The sequence below is a fragment of the Dendropsophus ebraccatus genome, chromosome 11, assembly GCF_027789765.1.
Source record: "Dendropsophus ebraccatus isolate aDenEbr1 chromosome 11, aDenEbr1.pat, whole genome shotgun sequence".
Classification (NCBI taxonomy): Eukaryota; Metazoa; Chordata; class Amphibia; order Anura; family Hylidae; genus Dendropsophus; species Dendropsophus ebraccatus.
The window spans coordinates 80,481,654-80,505,949 of record NC_091464.1 but is presented as its reverse complement, the minus strand read 5'-3'; the positions used below and the strand labels follow the sequence as shown (position 1 = coordinate 80,505,949).

The window sequence follows — 24,296 nt, the reverse complement described above, 5'->3', positions numbered from 1 at the left end:
TATGGCCCTTATAATGACCTGGAAACTGAAAAAAGGAGAACTCCGGACCTGTCCATGTTCCAGGACTTTGGGGGACATGTATCAAGCGGCGAATTGTGTTTTTTTTTGGCGGAAAGGGCCCATTTGCGAATGATTTTATTTGCAAATAGCCGATTTGCAAATAAAATATTCACAAATAGGCACTTTCCGACGGGTACGCCGGGGGGGGGGGGGGGGGGGGGGGCGCCGAGGGTGTGTGGAGGGGACCGAACGGGGACTCAGAGTCTGCGCGATTCATCATTGTTTTTGCGCTAAGATACACAGAAAACCTACTCCCGCTCCCAGCTGGCGTGTGTTTCCTGCCGTGTGCACCGGCGTGCACAGGATTTATGTAGAGGCAGTTGGCAGTCCGCCTCTACATAAATGGCAGTAGTGCCGCAGCTGCGGGGTTATTTTTAAGTCCGGCGCTGAAAACGTCAGACTTAACAAATGTCCCCCTTTGTGTATGGTTTTGAGGTATGGAAGATTCTGTTTTAACTAGAATATCTTTATTACAAACAATCATACACTCTATAGGTTACATAGATGAGATACTGGAAAACAACATTTTTTACAGAGGTCCAAAAAAAAAGGTTTACAAAATTTATTTGTAAATGTAGACACCACTGCTTGGGTAGTTGATGTTATAACTAAAGTAGAGATAGAGTATTGCTCCTCAACAATTGGCTACAATGCTATAACGGTTATAGGTATGTATATGCCAGCCTAGTTATAACCAGTGATACAATTTATTTCATGTTCAAGAGGAAGTCACACGAACAATAAAATTGGCTTGAAACTCGGTGGGTGAGAAAATAACAAACAAGTGAACTCCCCCATCCCCGTGCCTCCCCCATCCCCATTCATCTTCAATTGAAAACCTGGTACATCACATACCCGGGCTCTTCCAGCAGCAACGTCATGGCCCGGCTGAGCGATTGCCCGTTCAGCCAGTCAGTGACTGGGGAGGTGTCCTGCCACAGTCACTGATTGGCTGGATAGGCAGTCGCTCAGCCGGGCCGTGATGTTGCTGCTGGAGGACCCCGGCTGATGTGAACAGGACCTGGTAGCAGCGCTACAAGGCACAAAGATGGGGTGAGTTTACTTGTTTATAATTTTCTTCCCTCTCTCCCCCTTTCCCACCTGCCTGCCGATTTTAGTATTTGTGGGAGTTCTCCTTTAAGCACACAGGCTTAGGTCCTACAGGGTAAGGTCTCCGGACAAGTATGTGGAGCAATCTTCTGCAGTCATTCAACGGAACGAGAATGTTCTTCTAAAAATATGTTAGATTATCAAAGGTCTCATTGTCTGCGCCTTCAGAGAAATTTAGGCTGTATAAGGGAGCTCCATTTTCAGCTGTTTCAGTGGATTTCGTCCTGTCCTCACAGTCTTCTTGGTCTTCAGTTTTAGCATTGTTTCTCCTTCTGTTATAAAAAAAAGAAAGAAAGAAAAGAAAACACAAAAACAGCAGTCATAAAAAGGTAGCAAGCGGTTACTCCATCATCTATTCTTGTAAGCCTTAGGGTCCTATTAAACGGCCAGATCAGCAATGTAAACCAGCTCGTTGACTGAGCCTATTGCACGGCTTGATGATCGTTTAGCAAGGGCTGTGTGTGTGTCTGTATATATATATATATATATATATATATATATATATATATATATATATATACATACATACACATATATATACATATATATCTCATTAGTAGTGATGAGCGAGTATGCTCGTCCGAGCTTGGTACTTGATGGTACTTGTTACTCTTGCGATACTCGAGGAAATCTCATCATCCGTTTCCTGTAAGTTTGGGCGCTATTTCTCAGCCAATAAACATGCAGGAGACTCTTTGGTACATCCTGCGATGACGTGGGACCCATTCATGTCGATAGCAGCGATTGGTTGGCCAGATCAGATGACCCTGCCATATAAAAGTCGGCGCCGGCAGTGCTCGCTTCAGACGTATGCTGTGAGAGATCAGGGACAGAGCTGCTGCTGGTCAGGGAGAGTGTCAGTGTAGGATTTAGCGTTCCAGTAGGCAGGGTATATACTAGCAATATAAACAAACAGACCTTTTCAGGGCTTAAAAGCTTTTATTAATAGTATTACTACAGACTGCTGGCTGGGACCTGCAGTGCTGCTACCATGATTTGACCAGCACACTGTTGTGACCGGCTGCTGGCAGAAAGGGGACATTAGGTGTTGCATACAGACCCCTAAGAAGTGCTCAGTACTATTATATTGGGCCCTCTACTATATTTCTGATTTCTGTATTTCTTACACAAGGCATATCTAAGTTCACTACTGCTTGCTCATTGTAAGGGGGCATCACAGAGTGTATGTAGTACATGAAAGAAAAAAGCCAGCTTACCCCCTCCACTGCGCTTCACAGCATGGGCTCTCACTCCAACAGGTGCCGCTTGTAGATTCAGGTAATGAAATGAGTCCAGCTTCCAGCAGTGTGGTTGCAAATGGATTTATTAAAAGTTTCCGTCACCGTACACACAATGCGGCATGCCCCCAACAAGCCCTACGTGTCTCAGCTGCTGGCGGCAGCCTTAATCATGATAATAAATCCATTTGCAACCACGCTGCTGGAAGCTGGACTCATTTCATTACCTGAGTTACAGAGTGTATATATAGGTGCAGCCACCAACAGATTGTATCCCACAGCCCCCTAAAAACTAGTGGGCCCTCTACTATATCCTGTCCATTTCCGTGGTGTTTCCATCATTTTCTGAGGTTGACCTGAGGACGACCTTCCCTCTACCGAACTTGGGTACCCTGCAAAAAAAGCTCGAGTTTCCCATTGACTTCAATGGGGTTCATTACTCAAAACGAGCACTCGAGTATCGGGAGATATTTGTCTCAAATAAGGAGCACCCGAGCATTTTAGTACTCGCTCATCACTAATCATTAGCGATGTCTGTGCATTCCTTGCTCTTAACCTCTTCCCACTCGCAATCTTTTCCTGCCCTCTGCTTGCTTCCCACCGCTGTAGCTTTAGATCGGCCTCTCTGAGCTGACAGGCCGCTCAGCCAATCGCCGCGGGCAGTAATTGTCTGAACATCCTGTCAGTCCGGAGACCGCTATGAAGCTGCAGCCGCGATGCTGGGAAGCGAGCAGAGGGCAGGAGAAGACCGGGAGGGTAGAGAGGTAATGTATAACAGTTTATTCAATCGTTAGCTGACGGCCGTGCATCACTATTACTAGTAGGGATGCCTGGTCAGTGGCCGATGCTTTTGGGATTGGATCTAAAGACACAATCAGCCGATGATCGTTGTCTAAATGAAAAGATTCTCAAGTAATGTACAACAGGAACAAAGACCAAATGTGACCACACAGCTCAACTTAAAAAAAAGTATAGATAATTAGGTGGCCAGCCTGCGTTCTTTTATGTCATAGTCAGATTCATACAGTGGCCTAAAGTTGTTTTTTTTTTTTTTTTAAATATCCAATATGAAGACAAGATCACTGGCCTAGCAAAGGGGAACAGCACAAGTCCTGTACAGCTCCTTCTCTAGTGAACTTATAGTTACAGTACACTTATAGTCAGTACACTTATAGTCACATTACACACAGTACACTTATAGTCACATTACACACAGTACACTTATAGTCACATTACACACAGTACACTTATAGTCACATTACACACAGTACACTTATAGTCAGTACACTTATAGTCACATTACACACAGTACACTTATAGTCACATTACACACAGTACACTTATAGTCAGTACACTTATAGTCACATTACACACAGTACACTTATAGTCACATTACACACAGTACACTTATAGTCACATTACACACAGTACACTTATAGTCACATTACACACAGTACACTTATAGTCACATTACACACAGTACACTTATAGTCACATTACACACAGTACACTTATAGTCACATTACACACAGTACACTTATAGTTAGTACCCACAGTACACTTATAGTCACATTACACACAGTACACTTATAATCACATTACACAGAGTACACTTATAGTAAGTACACACAGTACACTTATAATCACATTACACACAGTACACTTATAGTCACATTACACACAGTACACTTATAGTCACATTACACACAGTACACTTATAGTCACATTACACACAGTACACTTATAGTCACATTACACACAGTACACTTATAATCACATTACACAGAGTACACTTATAGTAAGTACACACAGTACACTTATAGTTAGTACCCACAGTACACTTATAGGCACATTACACACAGTACACTTATAGTCACATTACACACAGTACACTTATAATCACATTACACACAGTACACTTATAGTCACATTACACACAGTACACTTATAGTCACATTACACACAGTACACTTATAGTCACATTACACACAGTACACTTATAATCACATTACACAGAGTACACTTATAGTAAGTACACACAGTACACTTATAGTTAGTACCCACAGTACACTTATAGGCACATTACACACAGTACACTTATAGTCACATTACACACAGTACACTTATAGTTAGTACCCACAGTACACTTATAGTTAGTACCCACAGTACACTTATAGTCACATTACACACAGTACACTTATAGTCACATTACACACAGTACACTTATAGTAAGTACACACAGTACACTTATAGTCACATTACACACAGTACACTTATAGTCACATTACACACAGTACACTTATAGTCACATTACACACAGTACACTTATAGTCACATTACACACAGTACACTTATAGTCACATTACACACAGTACACTTATAGTCACATTACACACAGTACACTTATAGTCACATTACACACAGTACACTTATAGTCACATTACACACAGTACACTTATAGTCACATTACACACAGTACACTTATAGTTAGTACCCACAGTACACTTATAGTTAGTACCCACAGTACACTTATAGTCACATTACACACAGTACACTTATAGTTAGTACCCACAGTACACTTATAGTTAGTACCCACAGTACACTTATAGTCACATTACACACAGTACACTTATAGTCACATTACACACAGTACACTTATAGTAAGTACACACAGTACACTTATAGTCACATTACACACAGTACACTTATAGTCACATTACACACAGTACACTTATAGTCACATTACACACAGTACACTTATAGTCACATTACACACAGTACACTTATAGTCACATTACACACAGTACACTTATAGTCACATTACACACAGTACACTTATAGTCACATTACACACAGTACACTTATAGGCACATTACACACAGTACACTTATAGTCACATTACACACAGTACACTTATAGTTAGTACCCACAGTACACTTATAGTCACATTACACACAGTACACTTATAGGCACATTACACACAGTACACTTATAGTCAGTACCCACAGTACACTTATAGGCACATTACACACAGTACACTTATAGTCAGTACCCACAGTACACTTATAGTCAGTACCCACAGTACACTTATAGTCACATTACACACAGTACACCTATAGTCACATTACACACAGTACACTTATAGTCACATTACACACAGTACACTTATAGTCAGTACCCACAGTATACTTATAGTCAGTACGCACAGTACACTTATAGTCAGTACGCACAGTATACTTCTAGTCAGTACGCACAGTACACTTATAGTCACATTACACACAGTACACTTATAGTCACATTACACACAGTACACTTATAGTCAGTACCCACAGTATACTTATAGTCAGTACGCACAGTACACTTATAGTCAGTACGCACAGTATACTTCTAGTCAGTACGCACAGTACACTTATAGTCACATTACACACAGTACACTTATAGTCAGTACCCACAGTATACTTATAGTCAGTACGCACAGTACACTTATAGTCAGTACGCACAGTACACTTATAGTCAGTACGCACAGTACACTTATAGTCAGTACGCACAGTACACTTCTAGTCAGTACGCACAGTACACTTATAGTCAGTACGCACAGTACACTTATAGTCAGTACGCACAGTACACTTATAGTCAGTACGCACAGTACACTTATAGTCAGTACGCTCAGTACACTTATAGTCAGTACACTTATAGTCAGTACACTTATAGTCAGTACACACAGTACACAGACCGGGCTAATACGAAAAAAAAATGTACTCACTTGCCTCTAGTCCTCCTGCCAACATTGTCCTGACAGTGCTTTATCTGCAACTTTGTAGCTTCTTTGTAATGCCAACTAATATGATTAATCCTCCCAGCATTACAAAGAAGCTATATTGTTGCAGATAAAGCCAGTCAGGGACTTGCTTAAATCAGCTGTCTCAGAAGGAAGGAGGGGGAGACAGAGAGAAAAGCTCACACACAGATTTTGGTGTCTTCAGCAGAAAGCAGCAGCTGAAAACTAGGGGAAGGAGGCTGAATTGATAATAACAATTATGGAAGGAATTGTTAGTCTCACCATGGGCAGCAACATATCAAAAGTTATGTTTCAGTAGAATACCCCTTTAACTCTTTTCATTGCTCTATGAGTAATGTAAAATGTTGCTAACTTTCTATGTCAGGAGAGAAAGAACACAGGAATGGAATATCCCTACAATCTACCTGCGTATTTCCTTGACCTTTGATCATACTGTACGAAAGCACATTATTTTACATGCATTGCAGGCAGCATTTGTTCTGTAATGACCAGATAAGAAACTCAAAGATCATGAATTCTGCCTCATATCTCGGGAGTTTATGGCACAGTAAGTGGTAATTTTTACACTCGGAAATCATTAACTCTAATAGCATTTTATTGTGTTTGGTGAACTTGGAATCTGTTCATGTTTGTATGATAGGAAAGCAATTGTGATGAGCCATAGCTATTAGCTGCTAATCACACAGCAAGCATCAGGATTTCTAATTGAGGCCAATTAAGCTGCAATCAAAGTGACATCATTGATAACTCTGTGACATTATGTATCATGCGGCATCGGTTGTGCAATACGGTTCACAAGGGTAACGTAAAAACATAAACTCTCTCTATAAACATAACTGGAGTACAGCTTGTGGATTTAAAGGGGCTTTTCAATCTAGTGATCTAGTCGCGTACATTGCTCATGTGTAACTCTAACCACTTGCTGGTCGTAAAGGGGTACTCCGGCAAAAAAATCTTTCAAATCAGCTGGTGTCAGAAAGTTATATAGATTTGTAATTTACTTCTGTTTAAAAATCTTAAGTCTTCTTGTACTTATTAACTGCTGTATGTCCTGCAGGAAGTGCTGTATTCTTTCCAGTCTGACACAGTGCTCTCTGCTGCCACCTCTGTCCATGTCAGGAACTGTCCAGAGCAGGAGAGGTTTTCTATGGGGATTTGCTGCTGCTCTGGACAGTTCCTGACATGGACAGAGGTGGCAGCAGAGAACACTGTGTTAGACTGAAGAGAATACACCACTTCTTGCAGGATAAGTACTGAAAGACTAAAGATTTTTAAATAGAAGTAAATTACAAACTTTTATAACTTTCTGACATTCCTCTACAGAAAAGAGATCATGTGTTTTATATAGACACACCCCTGGTTTAGATAAGTCAAACAGGAATTTAGTATTTTTAACTAAATAAAAACCTTCCTGGTGGGCTTGCATCCGTTAGGAATATCCCAGGCAGGATTTCTCCTATTCATCACTTGTCTGAACACTGCACATGTGCTGGATAGTTAAGGCACCTATGCAGTGTTCAGACAAGTGATGAATAGGAGAAATCCTGCCTGGGACATCATTTTTTTTTTTTAAAAAAAAGCCTTTTCTCTTTTTTGCTTAGTGTGAACATAGCCTTACAGTTATTTCCACATTACCTAAGTACTATTGATTGAACAACCTTACCTCTTGTTCCGGATTCCTGACACCACAAGCAGAATGGTTGCTACTCCGAGAAGACCGACCACCACCCCAAATACAATCATCCATGATTTGCTGGAAGACGCAGCTTCAGGAGCCATGGTGGGCGGGATGGCCAGGAACTCCAGGGTCCTATCATCTAGTAGAAAGGCGCTGTTAATCCGGTTCCTTTCATGTCTGTTTAAGTATGAGTGAGACAAGTTATATACGTATAATCTAAAGAAAAACTTATGCGAAAAACTTCAAGCTCTCAGGACATTAAAAACCAAAAATAAATTTACTATATAAAAAGTTTTCACAACATGCAGAGCAACTTAGATATTACCACCACCAAACAATAAGAAAGTTATTCAATAAATGATATAGTAAATTATAAATTACTTCTATTAAAATATCTCCAGTCTTCCAATACTTATCATCTGCTGTATGTCCTGCAGGAAGTAGTGTATTCTTTCCAGTCTGACATAGTGCTCTCTCCTGCCACCTCTGTCCTGGTCAGGAACTGTGCAGAGCAGGAGAGGGTTTTTTATGGGGATTTGCTGCTGCTCTGGACAGTTCCTGACATGGACAGAGGTGGCAGCAGAGAGCACTGTGTCAGACTGGAGAGAATACACCACTTCCTGCAGGACATACAGCAGCTGATAAGTACTGGAAGACTTGACATTTTTAAATAGAAGTAAATTACAAATCTATATAACTTTCTGAAACCAGTTGATTTGAAAGAAGAAAAAGTTTTAGTGAACAAGAGGTTCCTATCGGAGCACAATTCTTTTGCAGCCATTGGATACTTCTCAGTCTTGGAACATTGAGTCTGATATCTAAATAAAAATGTATGAGAACATGGCCATAGAATGGGCTGCGTATATGGAGGACAAGTTCAGAGGAAGATGTATCCATAATTTAGGTGATTATTATCAGGTGTGTATATCGCTTTCATGGACGGAGGGAATCCAGTAATAATGTGATATATAAATGTATAAAGCTCACTGCACTGATAGTAAGACAACCTCGCTCTGTCTTCAGGAAATATCTAAGCATATGGACCTCATGGGCAGACGGACGTGTGTAGGAACAGCTCTGGCGGGTCACACATAGCGTGTTAGCCGCAGACTTCAGGCTGTCATCAATCATTGAGTTACATCAATTACCACAGCAAACAGGCTAAATGGCCTTAAAGGGATATTCCCATCTCAGCTAATATAGTTATACTTGTAGGCTCATCAGGTGAAATACATTTGCAAATAGAGTCATTTAAGAAGCTTCTCTCCTTCTCCTGACATGCCGCTCTTTTCTAGCCCTTGCTGACAACTTGTTGTCAAGGTTACCGACTCTCTCTATCATATATATATATATATATATATATATATATATATATATTATATATTATACAGTACATACACTAAGGGGGACATTTATCAAGACTGACGTACTCTTAAACAAATCCCTGGTTGGAATTACTAAGAGGTGCACATCAGTAAGGCCAGCTAACCCTGTGCCCAGCTCGGCCATTGCACACAAATCTACTCAGAGCAGGTGTAGAATTTTGCCTAGTTTACGCTTGTTTCCAGGCATAGACCTTAATAAATCAGATAGAGGAGGAGGCCACGCCTTCTTCCTGCCTTGCCGTGCCCACAATCCCCCATCTCGCCCATCAGGCAAGCGGGGGATGCGGCTGGCGTGCGCCAGGGAGAAGTCAAGAATCTGCCCCTTTTCCATGGTGTACGCCAGGGGCACATTTTAGTAAATGTATGTCTATATACATCTTTACTATGGGGGCCATTTATAAAAGTTATGGCTGGGGTATACGCCAGGGAGAAGGCGCAGATTCGCCCCTTCTCCCTGTCGTACGCCTGCCATATCCCTGCTTGCTTGAGGGGGCTCGGAAAGGTAGGAAGCCGGAGCCTCATTTGCAGGTGTAAATCATGTCCCGAATCTACACCTGCTGGAAGCAGGTGATTTAGTACGCGGGCACAGGGTCTCACACACGGTCAGGGGTAAGGGAAAAGGGACGGGGAAAAGGGAGCAGGGTCTAATTGAAGACCGGAGTACACCAGTCTCAATAAATCCTCACCATATCTTTATATATACCATCCAGATTACTGCTTTTAGAGCAGAGTGATGGTCAAGAAACTAGACATTGAGCTGACAATTCGGGGGGAAGAGGCAGATCAGGAGGAGGAGGAGGAGGAGGCAAGTTTGCAAAATTAATTTATTTGCAAAAATATTGTACTTGAGTCCTACAAGTCGGACTATATTAGTGGTGATCGGGATACCCCTTTAAATTCAGAGGAAACCAGGCTGACAGATCATAATAAGTGTGTATTAGAAAACCATCCAAAATCATGCTTCACTTATATAAGAGATACATAACAGCAACCATGATTCATCCACAGGACCGATCATTCAACAATGACTGATCAATTGTGTAGTATGAACCCTCAGTAATGCTCTTTATACATATGGAAAGCATTCCCCTGTGCGGTATTCTGCATGTACCTTATGGCGTTCTTTACTTGTGTACTTTGTACGGGTTCCGAGCTATTTGATGGAGATGTAACCACAAACCAGAATGACACTCTTGGAGTCACATTGCAGATCAGAATGTTTGAGAGCCTGTATATAGAAAAGTACATTGTCAGGAGGAGTATACCAGCTGCATATACTAGTCCGCTTATTTATAATGCTATGTACTGAGGCTTTTGCATTCATTCTTTTATGATTAAACTATAAGGCTATGTTCACACTATGCTTATTTTTGGTCGTATTTTCCCCTTAAAATTACAGTTGTCCAAAAATTACCCCAGGAAGAAAAATAATGTTCAAGGGGCTCCTGAAAATATTGAAAAAGTGTTGCAGACTATAGTTATACATTGTCCCCAATGCAAGAGAGCTGCTTAGAGTGAATGTATCACCTCGATTTTCTTACTGAGCCAGAGAAATATTTTTTTTCCTAATCTGTTTTCTAATTTTCTAATAAGTTGTTGTTTGTTTTTTATATTTGTTTTTTTTTAGTACATTATTGTGAGGACAGCCGTCTTGCTTGAGCTCCTACTGATTTCTTAGACATGCCCTGTAACTTGTGCAAAAGTTATTGTGCAGGGGTGGGGATGGTTAAAGGGGTTATCCAGCGCTACAAAAACATGGCCCTTTTCCCCCCTCTCTTGTCTCCAGTGCAGGTGTGGTTTGCAATTAAGCTCCATTTACTTCAATGAAACTGAGTTTGAAACCCCACCCAATCTGGAGACAAGAAAGGGGGGAAAGTGGCCATGTTTTTGTAGCACTGGATAACCCCTTTAAGCCCTGACTATCGCCTATTGAGAATGGCCTGACCTTGTTCAATGTATATGCTGGCATCCGCTTTCACTGTAATCCTGCCTGTAATGATAAGGAGGACACTGCTGGAGAGTAGAGAGGAGCAAACTTTTCAAATGTTTGGTTCGGCAGGTTAGCTGAACTTTAATGTAGGGTTTGACTTTGTCCAAACTGAAATTTAAACGAACCACACTAAAACAGCTAAGCAACTGCAGACGTAAAGCTGTTTTATTGCAGTTCTAAAAGTTCACTCATCGTACTTACCTGTCTGTGCTCCCCTGGTGTCCTTTTTCTCTGGTTCCGTCTTGTCTTCTCTGGTGACAGCCGCTCAGCTAATCACTGCTCGCAGGTGCTGTCCCGTCGCAGTGAGTTAGTGATTGGCTGAGCGGACTGTTACTGTACAGGCGACTGAAGACAGCAGAGGCTCACCAGAGGACACCAGGGGAGCGCAGACAGGTGAGTATGTCTTTTTTTTTTTTGTCTTTTAGATGTGCAGCCGCTTTTTTCGAACTTTGCAAAAGTTATTGCAAAAGGATATGCATGTCCTGCCAACCCTATGGAACTGTTAGTACCTTAGTTATAGTGTCAGCTCTTCTCAGCAATGCTATAGTAATCTAAATCCCAGAATCCTTATCACCATCTCACCACTGATTTACTGCTCTCTGAGTTATATCATAAAGGTTAAAGCCATTATTATATTACCTCTTCCTGGAACTTACTGGATTGTATTGTCCACATGAGCTCGCATGGCAAATACCATCACAGCTTTAAAGAGAAACTCTTCATCATCGTTCCAGGGATACTGGAAAAGAGGAAATGACAGTCCAAAGTGGTTTCAGTTGTAATACATCAACATTCATTAAACTTCTGTATCAACATAAGCCCCGGCCGTTTGGCACAGGGCTGCAAGTTTAAAAGTTGTTTTTTAGGACAATAACTGCATCACCTGCCGAACGGACCCCAGGACAGATCTTGGATTAAAAGCAGCTATCCGAACATACAAGTGGGGGGGGGGGGGCAGATTGTGGGTACAGAGTCGCTTTAATAAGATAATTAGAATACCTTGCGTTACCTTAGTTGACTCAGGTTGGTGTAGTCGGGTGCAGGCCACTTATTTGGGAGTACAGACCATCAGATTTTATTGAAACATCCATGTGGATGTCCAGTAAATACTTCAATTTCTTTATAGGAAACTTCACACAACCTCGAATGGGCCTCTGTCCACACCGGAACCATGACCAAACAGATTTCATTAAAGGGGAACTCCAGCTAAATCTTTTTTTCTTCTTTCAAATCAACAGTGTCAGAATTTATATCAATTTGCAATTTTCTTTTTTTTAACCCTTAGAGGGCTAATTTCAATGTTTGCATTTTTGTTTTTTCCTCATTGTGCTTAAAAGGCCATAGCACTTGCATTTTTTTACCTAGAAACCCACATGAGCCCTTACTTTTTGCGCCACTAATTGTACTTTGCACTGAATTTTTCATAAAGTACACTGCGAAAGCAGAAAAAAAATTAAGTGTGTGGTGAAATTGAAAAAAAAAAAATGCATTTTTTTTTATTTGGAGTGTTTTTGTTTTTACGTTGTTCGCCCTGGGGTAAAACGGACTTGTTATATATGTTCCTCAAGTCTTTACGATTACAATGATATATAACATGTATAACTTTTATTGTATCTGATGGCCTGTAAAAAATTCAAACCATTGTTAACAAATATCTGTTCCTTAAAATCGCTCCATTCCCAGGCTTATAGCGCTTTTATCCTTTGGTCTATGGGGCTGTGTGAGGTGTCATTTTTTGCGCCATGACATGTTCTTTCTATCGGTACCTTGATTGCGCATATACGACTTTTTGATCGCTTTTTATTACAATTTTTCTGGATTTGATGCGACCAAAAATGCGCAATTTTGCACTTTGGGATTTTTTTGCACTTACACCGTTTACCGTGCGAGATCAGGAATGTGATTAATTAATAGTTCAGGCGATTACGCACGCGGCGATAGCAAACATGTTTATTTATTTATTTATAACATGGGAAAAGGGGGGTGATTCAAACTTTTATTAGGGGAGGGGGCTTTTTACTAATAACCCTTTTTTTTTACACTTACTATACTAGAAGCCCCCCCACTTATTCTTCCGGAGTTAGGGTTATTCCCCCTGGGGTTAGGGTTATTCCCCCCCTGGGGTTAGGGTTATTCCCCCCCTGGGGTTAGGGTTATTCCCCCTGGGGTTAGGGTTATTTCCCCCTGGGGTTAGGGTTATTCCCCCCTGGGGTTAGGGTTATTCCCCCCTGGGGGACTTATAGTATAAGTACTCTGATCTCTCATAGATCAGTTGCAGCCGAAAGCAATCTAGCCGAGCCGGGATCAGCGCCATTACGGTGCAGACCCCGGCAGGGTGAGGACACGGGGATTGCTCCTCCGCGACAACTTTGACAGCTGCATCTGAATACTCGATTAGCGGGCACAGCGATCGGACTGTGCCCGCTAATAGAGGCGGTCCCTGGCTGCAAGCGGCACCGGGGATCGCGGCGGTTCACAGGTACGCTCAGGGTCGTCTAGGGGTTAAAAATATCCCAGTACTTATCAGCTGCTGTATGTCCTGCAGGAAGTGGTGTATTCTCTCCAGTCTGACAGGGCTCTCTGCTGCCACCTCTGTCCATGTCAGGAACTGACCAGAGCAGGAGAGGTTTTCTATGGGGATTTGCTACTGCTCTGGACAGTTCCTGACATGGACAGAGGTGGCAGCAGAGAGCACTGAGTCAGACTGGAGAGAATACACCTTTTCCTGCAGGGCATACAGTAGCTGATAAGTACTGAAAGGCTGGAGATATTTAAATAGAAGTAAATTATAAATCTATATAACTTTCTGACAGCAGTTGATTTGGGGAAAAAAAAAAAAAGAAACGCTGGAGTACCCTTTTAACTTCCATATAATAAACTTACTAAATTGAATTCAGAAAGTTACAGAAAAGACTAGTGCACAATATTTGAGGCGTTGTAGCAATAACAAAAAAAAAAAAAAAAAAAAGACCTGATGGAAAGGACAATAAATAACACCGGTGCTCTGTGCTTCCTAGATTATCAATGTGATCTCTACGACTTCTGAGGTGGTAGAAAACACAAGCTCTATCATAAAGAACCCCCCCCATATATTCCACTCTCTATCCGTCTCTGTACGGGAACACACTAACACCCATCCAGCTGACGGCTCATCCACAGCAGCGTTATAGATTGTTATATTTATTGTTATCACAAGGGAATGGAGTTGTAGAATACATATTGTAAAGATGGTGAATTACCCTTCTTCCCCGTCTGCTCAGTAACACAACCATATGGTCACGTCCTCGGTAATATTTGATGAGACATAAGGGTATAATGCACTCTACCTGGATTACAGTACAGGTGACTGGGCAGCAGTTGTTGACATCTGTGATACTGGGTAATAACATGTGTTATCCATGCAGAGGATGATATGATCAAGACTTGTCGTAGATTTGCTAATGTAGTCGGAAAGCCCCAGTGTCACAAAGCTCTAGCGTAACCAGGATTCACCATTCAACTACTGCTGTTATGAACCCACTCGAGGCAATCCTAATATTCTGCCTTCCCATCTATCAGTCTAACTACTTGACTACAATGTCACTGTGAGCAGCAGGACCGTGACATCATGGGCCCGCTCTGCAAAACATGCTGTCCACACAACCCCTTAAAGGGGTTATCCAGCGCTACAAAAACATGGCCACTTTCTTAAAGAGACAGCACCACTCTTGTCTCCAGCTTGGGCAGGGTTTTGTTGCTCAGTTCCATTCAAGTGAATGGAGCTTGATTGCAAACTGCACCTGACCTGGAGACAAGTGCGGTGCTGTCTCTGAAAGGAAGTGGCCATGTTTTTGTAGCACTGGATAACCCCTTTAAAGAAGTAGTTCACAAAAAACTATTATTGGCCCCCCTCCCGCGGCACGGCCTGTCAGCCTCTGCTCTGACTCCTCTTCTGTCTCCTGAATGAGTTCAGGAGTTCAATCACAGGACACAAAAGAGGAGTCACAGCAGCAGCTGAAGTGAGAGCGCCGGATTTGAACGGAGCCGCTGGACCGGAACAAAGACGCGCCGCGGGACACCAATCAGCTGTGGTGAGTATACGCGCATAGCGGGGGGGGGGGGGGGACATTTTTCAATTTTACGTTTTTGCTTTTTCCTCTTTGCCTTCCAAGAGCCATATTGCTTTGATTTAATCACCTACAGGGTTGGTTGGGGCATCATTTTTTGCACTACAAACTTTTTTTTTGGTTGCAATAATTTTTCTTTATATTTTTCTTTTCTTTTTTCTGATGACTAATGTGACAAACAAAATTTTTATTGGGTGAGGGGCTATGTCATATTTAAAAAAAAAAAAAACGTTTTTATTTTATTTTTCCCCTTAATTTTTAAGTCCCCCTTAGCATAGCATTGATCAGTGTTATCGGGGATCTTTAAATAGAAGATGGCCGAGATGACCGCACAGAGGAAGGTAAGAGACCTTTGGCAGTCAGTCGCAATGATCAGGACCCCTGCAATCACACTGCGGGAATCCCAAAGAGATAGTAATAGGAACATAGGAACACAGCTCCTGTTACTGACCTTTAAATGTCACAATTTATTGCGGCATTGAAACGGTTAATGGCGGGTGGCAGCGCGATCAAGGCGACCACCTGTCATTAACAGTGAGGACTCTCACTCTCTATAAAGTGAGCTTAGCTCCTGAGCTCAATTCAAAGAGCCCTGGCAGACCATGACGTAAATCTGGGCCATGACTTTCGTGGCATAAATTTCCATCCATTGTTGTTAAGGGTACTGAGACTCGATGTGTGCATTATTACGTGGCTGTGAGATGACAGTGTGCATTATACCTTAGTTATGACATCACTGTGTATGCATCTCCCTAAGGCTGCTATATAACTGTATCCAGGTCCAGTCTCCTGAAGGCAGCTATATAACAGCTATACTTACTGTATCCAGGTCCAGTCTCCTGAAGGCAGCTATATAACAGCTATACTTACCAGAAATCCAGGTCCAGTCTCCTGAAGGCTGCTATATAACAGCTATACTTATTGTATCCAGGTCCAGTTTCCTGAAGGCTGCTATATAACAGCTATATTACTGTATCCAGGTCCAGTTTCCTGAAGGCTGCTATATAACAGCTATATTACTGTATCCAGGTCCAGTCTCCTAAAGGCGGCTATATACCAGCTATACTTACCAGAAATGCAGGTCCAGTCTACTGAAGACAGCTATAATAACAGCTTTATTTACTTTATCCAGGTCCAGTCTCCTGAAGGCGGCTATATAACAGGTATATTACTGTATCCAGGTCCACTTTCCTGAAGGCAGCTATATAACAGTTATACTTACTGCATCCAGGTCCAGTCTTCTGAAGGCTGCTATATAACAGCTATACTTACTGTATCCAGGTCCAGTCTTCTGAAGGCTGCTGTATAACAGCTATACTTACTGTATCCAGGTCCAGTCTTCTGAAGGCAGCTATATAACAGCTATACTTACTGTATCAAGGTCCAGTCTCCTGAAGGCAGCTATATAACAGCTATACTTACTGTATCCAGGTCCAGTCTCCTGAAGGCAGCTATATAACAGCTATACTTACTGTATCCAGGTCCAGTCTCCTGAAGGCTGCTATATAAGAGCTATACTTACTTGTATCCAGGTCCAGTCTTCTGAAGGCAGCTATATAACAGCTATACTTACTGTATCAAGGTCCAGTCTCCTTAAGCTTTTTAGTTTTGTGCTGGTTGAAAAAAAAAAGAGACTAAACACATGAAGTCCCGACCAGTACATAGAGTCACGGCTCAATGTGTCCATCAATCACATGACTGCCTCTCTGTGAGTGCAGATGACCTGGAAAACATGGCACTCCCTGTGTTTAGTCTCCATGGGCAAAAAAGGTCAGAAAACAGGAAATGCCGTGTTTTCCATGATAACTAAAAAAAAAACCAATAATGAATGTAAATTGCAAACTTGCTTTATATCACATCTACTGCTGATTTAGGTTTTTAAAGTTATAATGACAGTAACACGAAAAACATTTAGAACAGGCTCCATTTCTTTACAGATTATGGACTGATCCGTCAAACAGATTCACAATCAGTACACAATCCGTCACACTTCACACTTCTCACAGTTCTTCTGCTCTTGACGGCTCACGTCTATTAATAACAAACTATAGTGAGCCTATCCGTGTTAAAGCTGTTAAATAAATTAATGTGTCACTGAACAATAATGGTAAATGCGAAATATGTGCTGACTGCAATGCTGAGCGGAGGTTTATTAACTAAGGTGAAAGCTGTCGCCTTCCATACCAAAAAATTCTGGAAACCTCGCGATCACTGAGACGACCAATCCTCATAGATGAGAGCTGTAGGCTTCAGGTAACAAGAGAGATGGATCTGTGACTTGGGTCATGGCTGCAGCGAGCATCACCTTATTCGATTAGAGTAACGAACCCATTGAAATCAATGGGAGACTCAAATATTTTACCAGATGCTTCCTTCTCAGCAAAGTGGAGGGCACCTGGTTCATCCGTAAGTGACAGTCTGGCCCTCAGGAGGTTAAGTTAACCCCCTGGGGGTCAGACTGTGCTGGTGGGCAGGGGAGCGGGGAAATTATACTTACAACTCCAGTCTTCTTGCTGTCTTCACTATTGCCGTTCAGCCAATCAGTGACTAAGGCGGGACATTGCTGCAGCCGCTGATTGGCTAAGCGGAGTCCACTCAGCTAATCAGCAGCTGCTGTCCTGCCTCAGCTGCGATAGTAAAGACAGTTAGAAGACGGCTCAGGTAAGTATAATTCCCCACTCTCCCCTATTATGTGGTTTAAAGTGTACATGTTACAATAGCACCTTCTGGATCAGCAGAGAGCTCCTCTGGTAATCCGGAAGGTCAGGTCTCTATGGATACGGAGACAAAGTCAAATGATATTGCAAGTATTGTTTGATTGTGTTTCTGTATCTATGGAGACCGGCCTTCTGGAGGATCTCGAATGACTACTAGACTCGCTCATCTCTCATTATTACTTAAAGGGGTTATCCAGCACTACAAAAACATGGCCACTTTTCCCCCTACTGTTGTCTCCAGGTCAGGTGTGGTTTGCAATTAAGCTCCATTTACTTCAATGGAACTGAGTTTGAAAACCCCACCCAATCTGGAGACAACAGTAGGGGGAAAGTGGCCATGTTTTTGTAGGACGTTATTGTGATCATTATTAAAGAGGATGTACCACCCGGTACATCCTCTTTAACCTGAACCCACGGATCGATCAGCGCCGGCACGGGGAAGCCGATGCCGCGCTCCGTTTTTCGGACTGCCGCCCGGTTCCCGTGCACGGCGCCGTTCTATGCACCGGAACCGGCCGTTGCTGAAGCACTGGAGGTAGGCCGTCCCGCCCCCAGTGGGAGGGAATTCCCTCCCCTGTATGACGCGGCTCCATTCATTCTAAGCGAGCAGCTTTATACAGGGGAGGGAATTCCCTCCCACTGGGGGCGGCCGGGCCGACCTCCAGTGCTTCAGCACCAGCCGGTACCGCTGGATCGAACGGCGCTGTGCACGGAAACCGGGTGGCATCGGCTTCCCCGTGCTGGCGCCGATCAATCTATGGGTTTAGGTTAAAGAGGATGTACCAGGTGGTACATGCTCTTTCAAGATGAGAGAATCTTGAGCACACTTGGGTCCATCCACACCTAAGGCAGCCTGGAACACATGGTTATATGTATTCATGTTTTCTAGGACTTTCTAGGGCCGCATCCAACTTCTGCAGCCATCGGTAATCAAATACTACACGCTTGGATTCTCATGGACCTGAGTGTGCTCGGAGTGACATGACTGTGTGCATTATTTAGTTACTGGTAGGTGATACAGTCTTCATGCGGGAGTATATCATTCTGGAGGATCTTAGCTGATGTTACAGCTACCTCTGTAGGAACCAACCAGACATAGCAATCTGAGTCCATAGTCTACATTACAATAAATACTAGTACAAGTGTATATGTATGTATGTATATATATATATATATATATATATATATATATATATATATATATAAATATGCTTACCCTTGGACTTTCTGACATAGCTTTAGGCTGCCTTTACACAGAGAGATTTATCTGACAGATTTTTTAAGTCAAAGCCAGGAGTGGATTTGAAAAAAGGAGAAATTTCAGTCTTTCCTTTATGACCTGTTTTCTGTTTATAGTCTGTTCCTGGGTTTGGCTTCAAAAATCTGTCAGATAATCTGCCTGTGTAAACACACCCTAATAAAGGGGTACTCTGGCGTGGGGGCTATTTATGGATCTGGCCGGGGAGGAGGTGGCTGAGCGAAAAGACGTCCACTCACCCCCCGGTTCCAGCGGCGGGTCCCATATCGCGGCGCTCCAGTCCGTGGTTCCCAGCCGCTTCCTGGTGTCTGACGTGGCCCCTAGACGCGCCGCAATAAGGGACCCGCCGCTGGAACTGGGGAGGTGAGTGGACGTCTTTTCTCTCAGCCACCTCCTCCCCGGCCAGATCCCAAAATAGCCCCCACGATGGAGTACCCCTTTAAACTTTGCATGGCTGAGTTCTGCTGTGGTATTGGACACAGATTAGCTTCATACAATCGGCACTATCAATATTCTGGCTGCCTGATTTGGTTATGGACAGAATCGAGTCTATGTGGAAACATGTCAGAAAGTGACATCTCACTAGTTTGTGTGGATTCCTATTAAACATAGTGGCAGCCAGTTTCTAGATCTCCCTCATTGTTGTAACATCAGCCCTATAGATTAGGCTGTTTTCTTACATCTCTTTAATACCCGATGTTTATGGACAAACAAAGACCGTATTCTGACATATATTGTGTTGTACGCAGCCTTCAGGCTAGCGGGGGTTACAGTGACACCAGGGAGAAGACAAGACTTTGCGCCTCCTCCAGTCTTACAAATATACTGTTATTCTGTGTCACCAGCTGCGCCTTTGAGTGATGCCCAATAACAGTAAACTTGTAAATTAGACTCGGTCCATTTCCTAATATTTAGAAAAGCAGCCAGTGTTCAAGACTTTAAAGAGTCCTTTTTGGTAAATGAAATGATCGAAAATGCTACATATCCCATTGACTATCTAATGGAGGGTTGCTAGTCTACAATTCACCATAAAAGATGGCTCAAAACAAAAACACTGATAAGAATTTAGCATATAGATCAGAAATCATAAAAAAAACACTGAATTCTAAATATTTGTACTTATTACTGAGCCTCATAAAGAGTATTTCGTACTCCCACCTGCTTCTCCAGCTCCCGGGTCACTGGCAGCCCACTCACTGATTGGCTGAGCTGACCATCATTGACCCGGGAGCCGGAGGAGCAGACGGGAGCGCAGGCAGGTAAAGTATTATCTTGTTTAACGCCTGGCAGATGATTAGTTACGTGGCAGTGGCTACATTGTAACAGCGGAATGAAAATCTGCTGCGAGAATACATAGCCATAGGCCGTCATAGTACCAAGTATGCCAGCAGATTTCACTTCAAAACTAACAGCATGAAATCCACTGTGATGTGGTACTTGTGAATCCACCCTTTAAAAAAGGTTTTACAGGCTCTGAGTAAATGCCCAAATATGAAGTGCATGGGTTAATATATTAAATGATGATTGGTGTAAACCACAGCTGTCCCTGTGCCAAAACCACTGCTGTCCCTGTGCCAAAACCACTGCTGTCCCTGTGCCAAAACCACTGCTGTCCCTGTGCCAAAACCACTGCTGTCCCTGTGCCAAAACCACTGCTGTCCCTGTGCCAAAACCACTGCTGTCCCTGTGCCAAAACCTCTGCTGTCACTGTGCCAAAACCACTGCTGTCCCTGTGCCAAAACCACTGCTGTCTCTGTGCAAAAATCACTGCTGTCTCTGTGCAAAAACCACTGCTGTCTCTGTGCAAAAACCACTGCTGTCACTGTGCCAAAACCACTGCTGTCCCTGTGCCAAAACCACTGCTGTCCCTGTGCCAAAACCACTGCTGTCCCTGTGCCAAAACCACTGCTGTCCCTGTGCCAAAACCACTGCTGTCACTGTGCCAAAACCACTGCTGTCTCTGTGCAAAAATCACTGCTGTCTCTGTGCAAAAACCACTGCTGTCTCTGTGCAAAAAACACTGCTGTCACTGTGCCAAAACCACTGCTGTCCCTGTGCCAAAACCACTGCTGTCCCTGTGCCAAAACCACTGCTGTCCCTGTGCCAAAACCACTGCTGTCACTGTGCCAAAACCACTGCTGTCACTGTGCCCAAACCACTGCTGTCACTGTGCCAAAACCACTGCTGTCTCTGTGCCAAAACCACTGCTGTCTCTGTGCCAAAACCACTGCTGTCACTGTGCCAAAACCACTGCTGTCACTGTGCCAAAACCACTGCTGTCCCTCTGCAAAAACCACTGCTGTCCCTCTGCAAAAACCACTGCTGTCCCTCTGCAAAAGCCACTGCTGTCTCTGTGCAAAAGTCACTGCTGTCCCTCTGCAAAAGCCACTGTTGTCCCTCTGCAAAAGCCACTGCTGTCCCTCTGCCAAAACCACTGCTGTCCCTCTGCCAAAACCACTGCTGTCCCTGTGCCCAAACCACTGCTGTTCCTGTGCCAAAAACACTGCTGTCCCTGTGCAAATTATCTCATGTAATGATGCGACATGACCTCAGCAGCCAATCATGTGTGCTAACAGTTGTGTTGGATTGTCCCGTAAACAAATACCAGAAGGCGACTATGGACCTGTCAGTGCACATGTGGTGGTGGATGGAATGTGAACACTGACTTAACACTTGTTTGTTATTTTAACCCAATGTGGAAAAAACAAATAGGAAATTAGCCAGAACCTGTTGGGAGTTGTAGTTTACCAACAGCTGGAAAGCATCAAACTCCATTACCGATGAAATCAGATTCCACTTACTGCTTTATCCCCCAGAGCTTTTTTGATATTAAAACGGACTTTGAAGGCTCCCGGCGCATCTGGAAACATATAAGGTATATAAATAATAAGCACTGTGATCATTCCATAATGGTATAATATATTGTCAGATTTATGTCAAAGAGGGGTAAAGGACTGAGGGGTAAAGGACCAAACAGGCCGATTAGTATGTCAATACAACATCTCTTACATAAGAATGATGCCCCTGAGTAGAGGTACCCTGTAAGTCTTTGAAATTTCCCCTTATAAGAATCCATCAGCAGGTTGGGTTCAGGTTGAGAGATTCACTTTCAAGGGGTACTCTGGTGACAATTTGTAATTTAGTTCTAAAAATCTCATGTTTTCCCATACTTATCAGCTGCTGTATGTCCTGCAAGAAGTAGTGTTTTCTTTCCAGTCTGACACAGTGCTCTCTGCTGCCACCTCTGTCCATGTCAGGAACTGTCCAGAGCAGGGGAGGTTTCAGACTGTGTCAGACTGGAGAGAATACACCACTTCCTGCAGATAAGTACTGGAAGCCTTGAGATTTTTTTTAAATAGAAGTAATTTACAAATCTATACAATTTCCAGAATTTTTGATTCTGAACCTTTTGATTTGAAAGAAAAAAACACTTCCCTGGAGAACCCTTTTAATAAGCACAATACATGTATATCTGCCTGCAAAGCCCCTTGTCTTATCCACAGTGTACACAGCCGCCTGGGTTCTTACAATGGTCCCGTCACAGCAGAAAAGCTTATTTAATATCATGGTACAAATAGTGCTAATCATCTGTAATCCATAGCAACCAACCATTAGACTCTCTTATCTGATTTATGACGGAATGATCAAATCCTACTGTTCGCAGCCTAGAAAATCATTCTTGTTATTATGGGTACAGGGTTCTCCATAGGAAAGATACAAAATAATAAAAGTAATAAAGTATTTTAATAAATAAATAAGTAAATACATTGTATAGGCACATATACCGTTCAAAAGTTTGGGGTTACATTGAAATGTCCTTATTTTTGAAGGAAAAGCACTGTACTTTTCAATGAAGATAACTTTAAACTAGTCCTAACTTTAAACAAATACACTCTATACATTGCTAATGTGGTAAATGACTATTCTAACTGCAAATGTCTGGTTTTTGGTGCAATATCTACATAGGTGTATAGAGGCCCATTTTCAGCAACTATCACTCCAGTGTTCTAATGGTACAATGTGTTTGCTCATTGGCTCAGAAGGCTAATTGATGATTAGAAAACCCTTGTGCAATCATGTTCACACATCTGAAAACTGTCTAGCTCGTTACAGAAGCTACAAAACTGACCTTCCTTTGAGCAGATTGTGTTTCTGGAGCATCACATTTGTGTTGTCAATTAAATGCTCAAAATGGCCAGAAAAAGAGAACTTTCATCTGAAACTCGACAGTCTATTCTTGTTCTTAGAAATGAAGGCTATTCCATGCGAGAAATTGCTGAGAAATTGAAGATTTCCTACAACTGTGTGTACAACTCCCTTCAGAGGACAGCACAAACAGGCTCTAACCAGAGTAGAAAAAGAAGTGGGAGGCCGCGTTGCACAACTAAGCAAGAAGATAAGCACATTAGAGTCTCTAGTTTGAGAAACAGACGCCTCACAGGTCCCCAACTGGCATCTTCATTAAATAGTACCCGCAAAACACCAGTGTCACCATCTACAGTGCAGAGGCAGCTGCGGGATTTTAGGCTTCAGGGCAGAGTGGCAAAGAAAAAGCCATATCTGAGACTGGCCAATAAAAGAAAAAGATTAAGATGGGCAAAAGAACACAGACATTGGACAGAGGAAGACTGGAAAAAAGTGTTGTGGACGGATGAATCCAAGTTTGAGGTGTTTGGATCACAAAGAAGAACGTTTGTGAGACGCAGAACAAATGAAAAGATGCTGGAAGAATGCCTGACGCCATCTGGTAAGCATGGTGGAGGTAATGTGATGGTCTGGGGTTGCTTTGGTGCTGGTAAGGTGGGAGATTTGTACAGGGTAAAAGGGATTCTGAATAAGGAAGGCTATCACTCAATTTTGCAACGCCATTATATTTTCTATTCATTTCTCAACGTATGGTGGTGAATAAATGTGACTTTTCATGGAAAACACAAAATTGTTTGGGTGACCCTAAA

The 24,296-nt window shown here is 42.6% G+C and overlaps 1 protein-coding gene across 1 annotated transcript in view; it reads right to left on the bottom strand.

Moving 5' to 3' along the window:
• Positions 1 to 1,104: 1,104 nt before the first annotated feature.
• The window catches only part of CLTRN (collectrin, amino acid transport regulator), a 46,809-nt gene continuing 23,617 nt past the window's right edge, over positions 1,105 to 24,296 (bottom strand). Inside the window, exons 4-8 of the mRNA XM_069944931.1 lie at positions 22,143 to 22,201; positions 11,917 to 11,999; positions 10,382 to 10,498; positions 7,871 to 8,062; positions 1,105 to 1,442 (exon numbers count right to left, since the gene is read on the bottom strand). Of these exons, the coding sequence (XP_069801032.1) occupies positions 1,292 to 1,442; positions 7,871 to 8,062; positions 10,382 to 10,498; positions 11,917 to 11,999; positions 22,143 to 22,201 (602 nt within the window). The 3' untranslated portion in view covers positions 1,105 to 1,291. The remainder of the gene's footprint in view (positions 1,443 to 7,870; positions 8,063 to 10,381; positions 10,499 to 11,916; positions 12,000 to 22,142; positions 22,202 to 24,296) is intronic.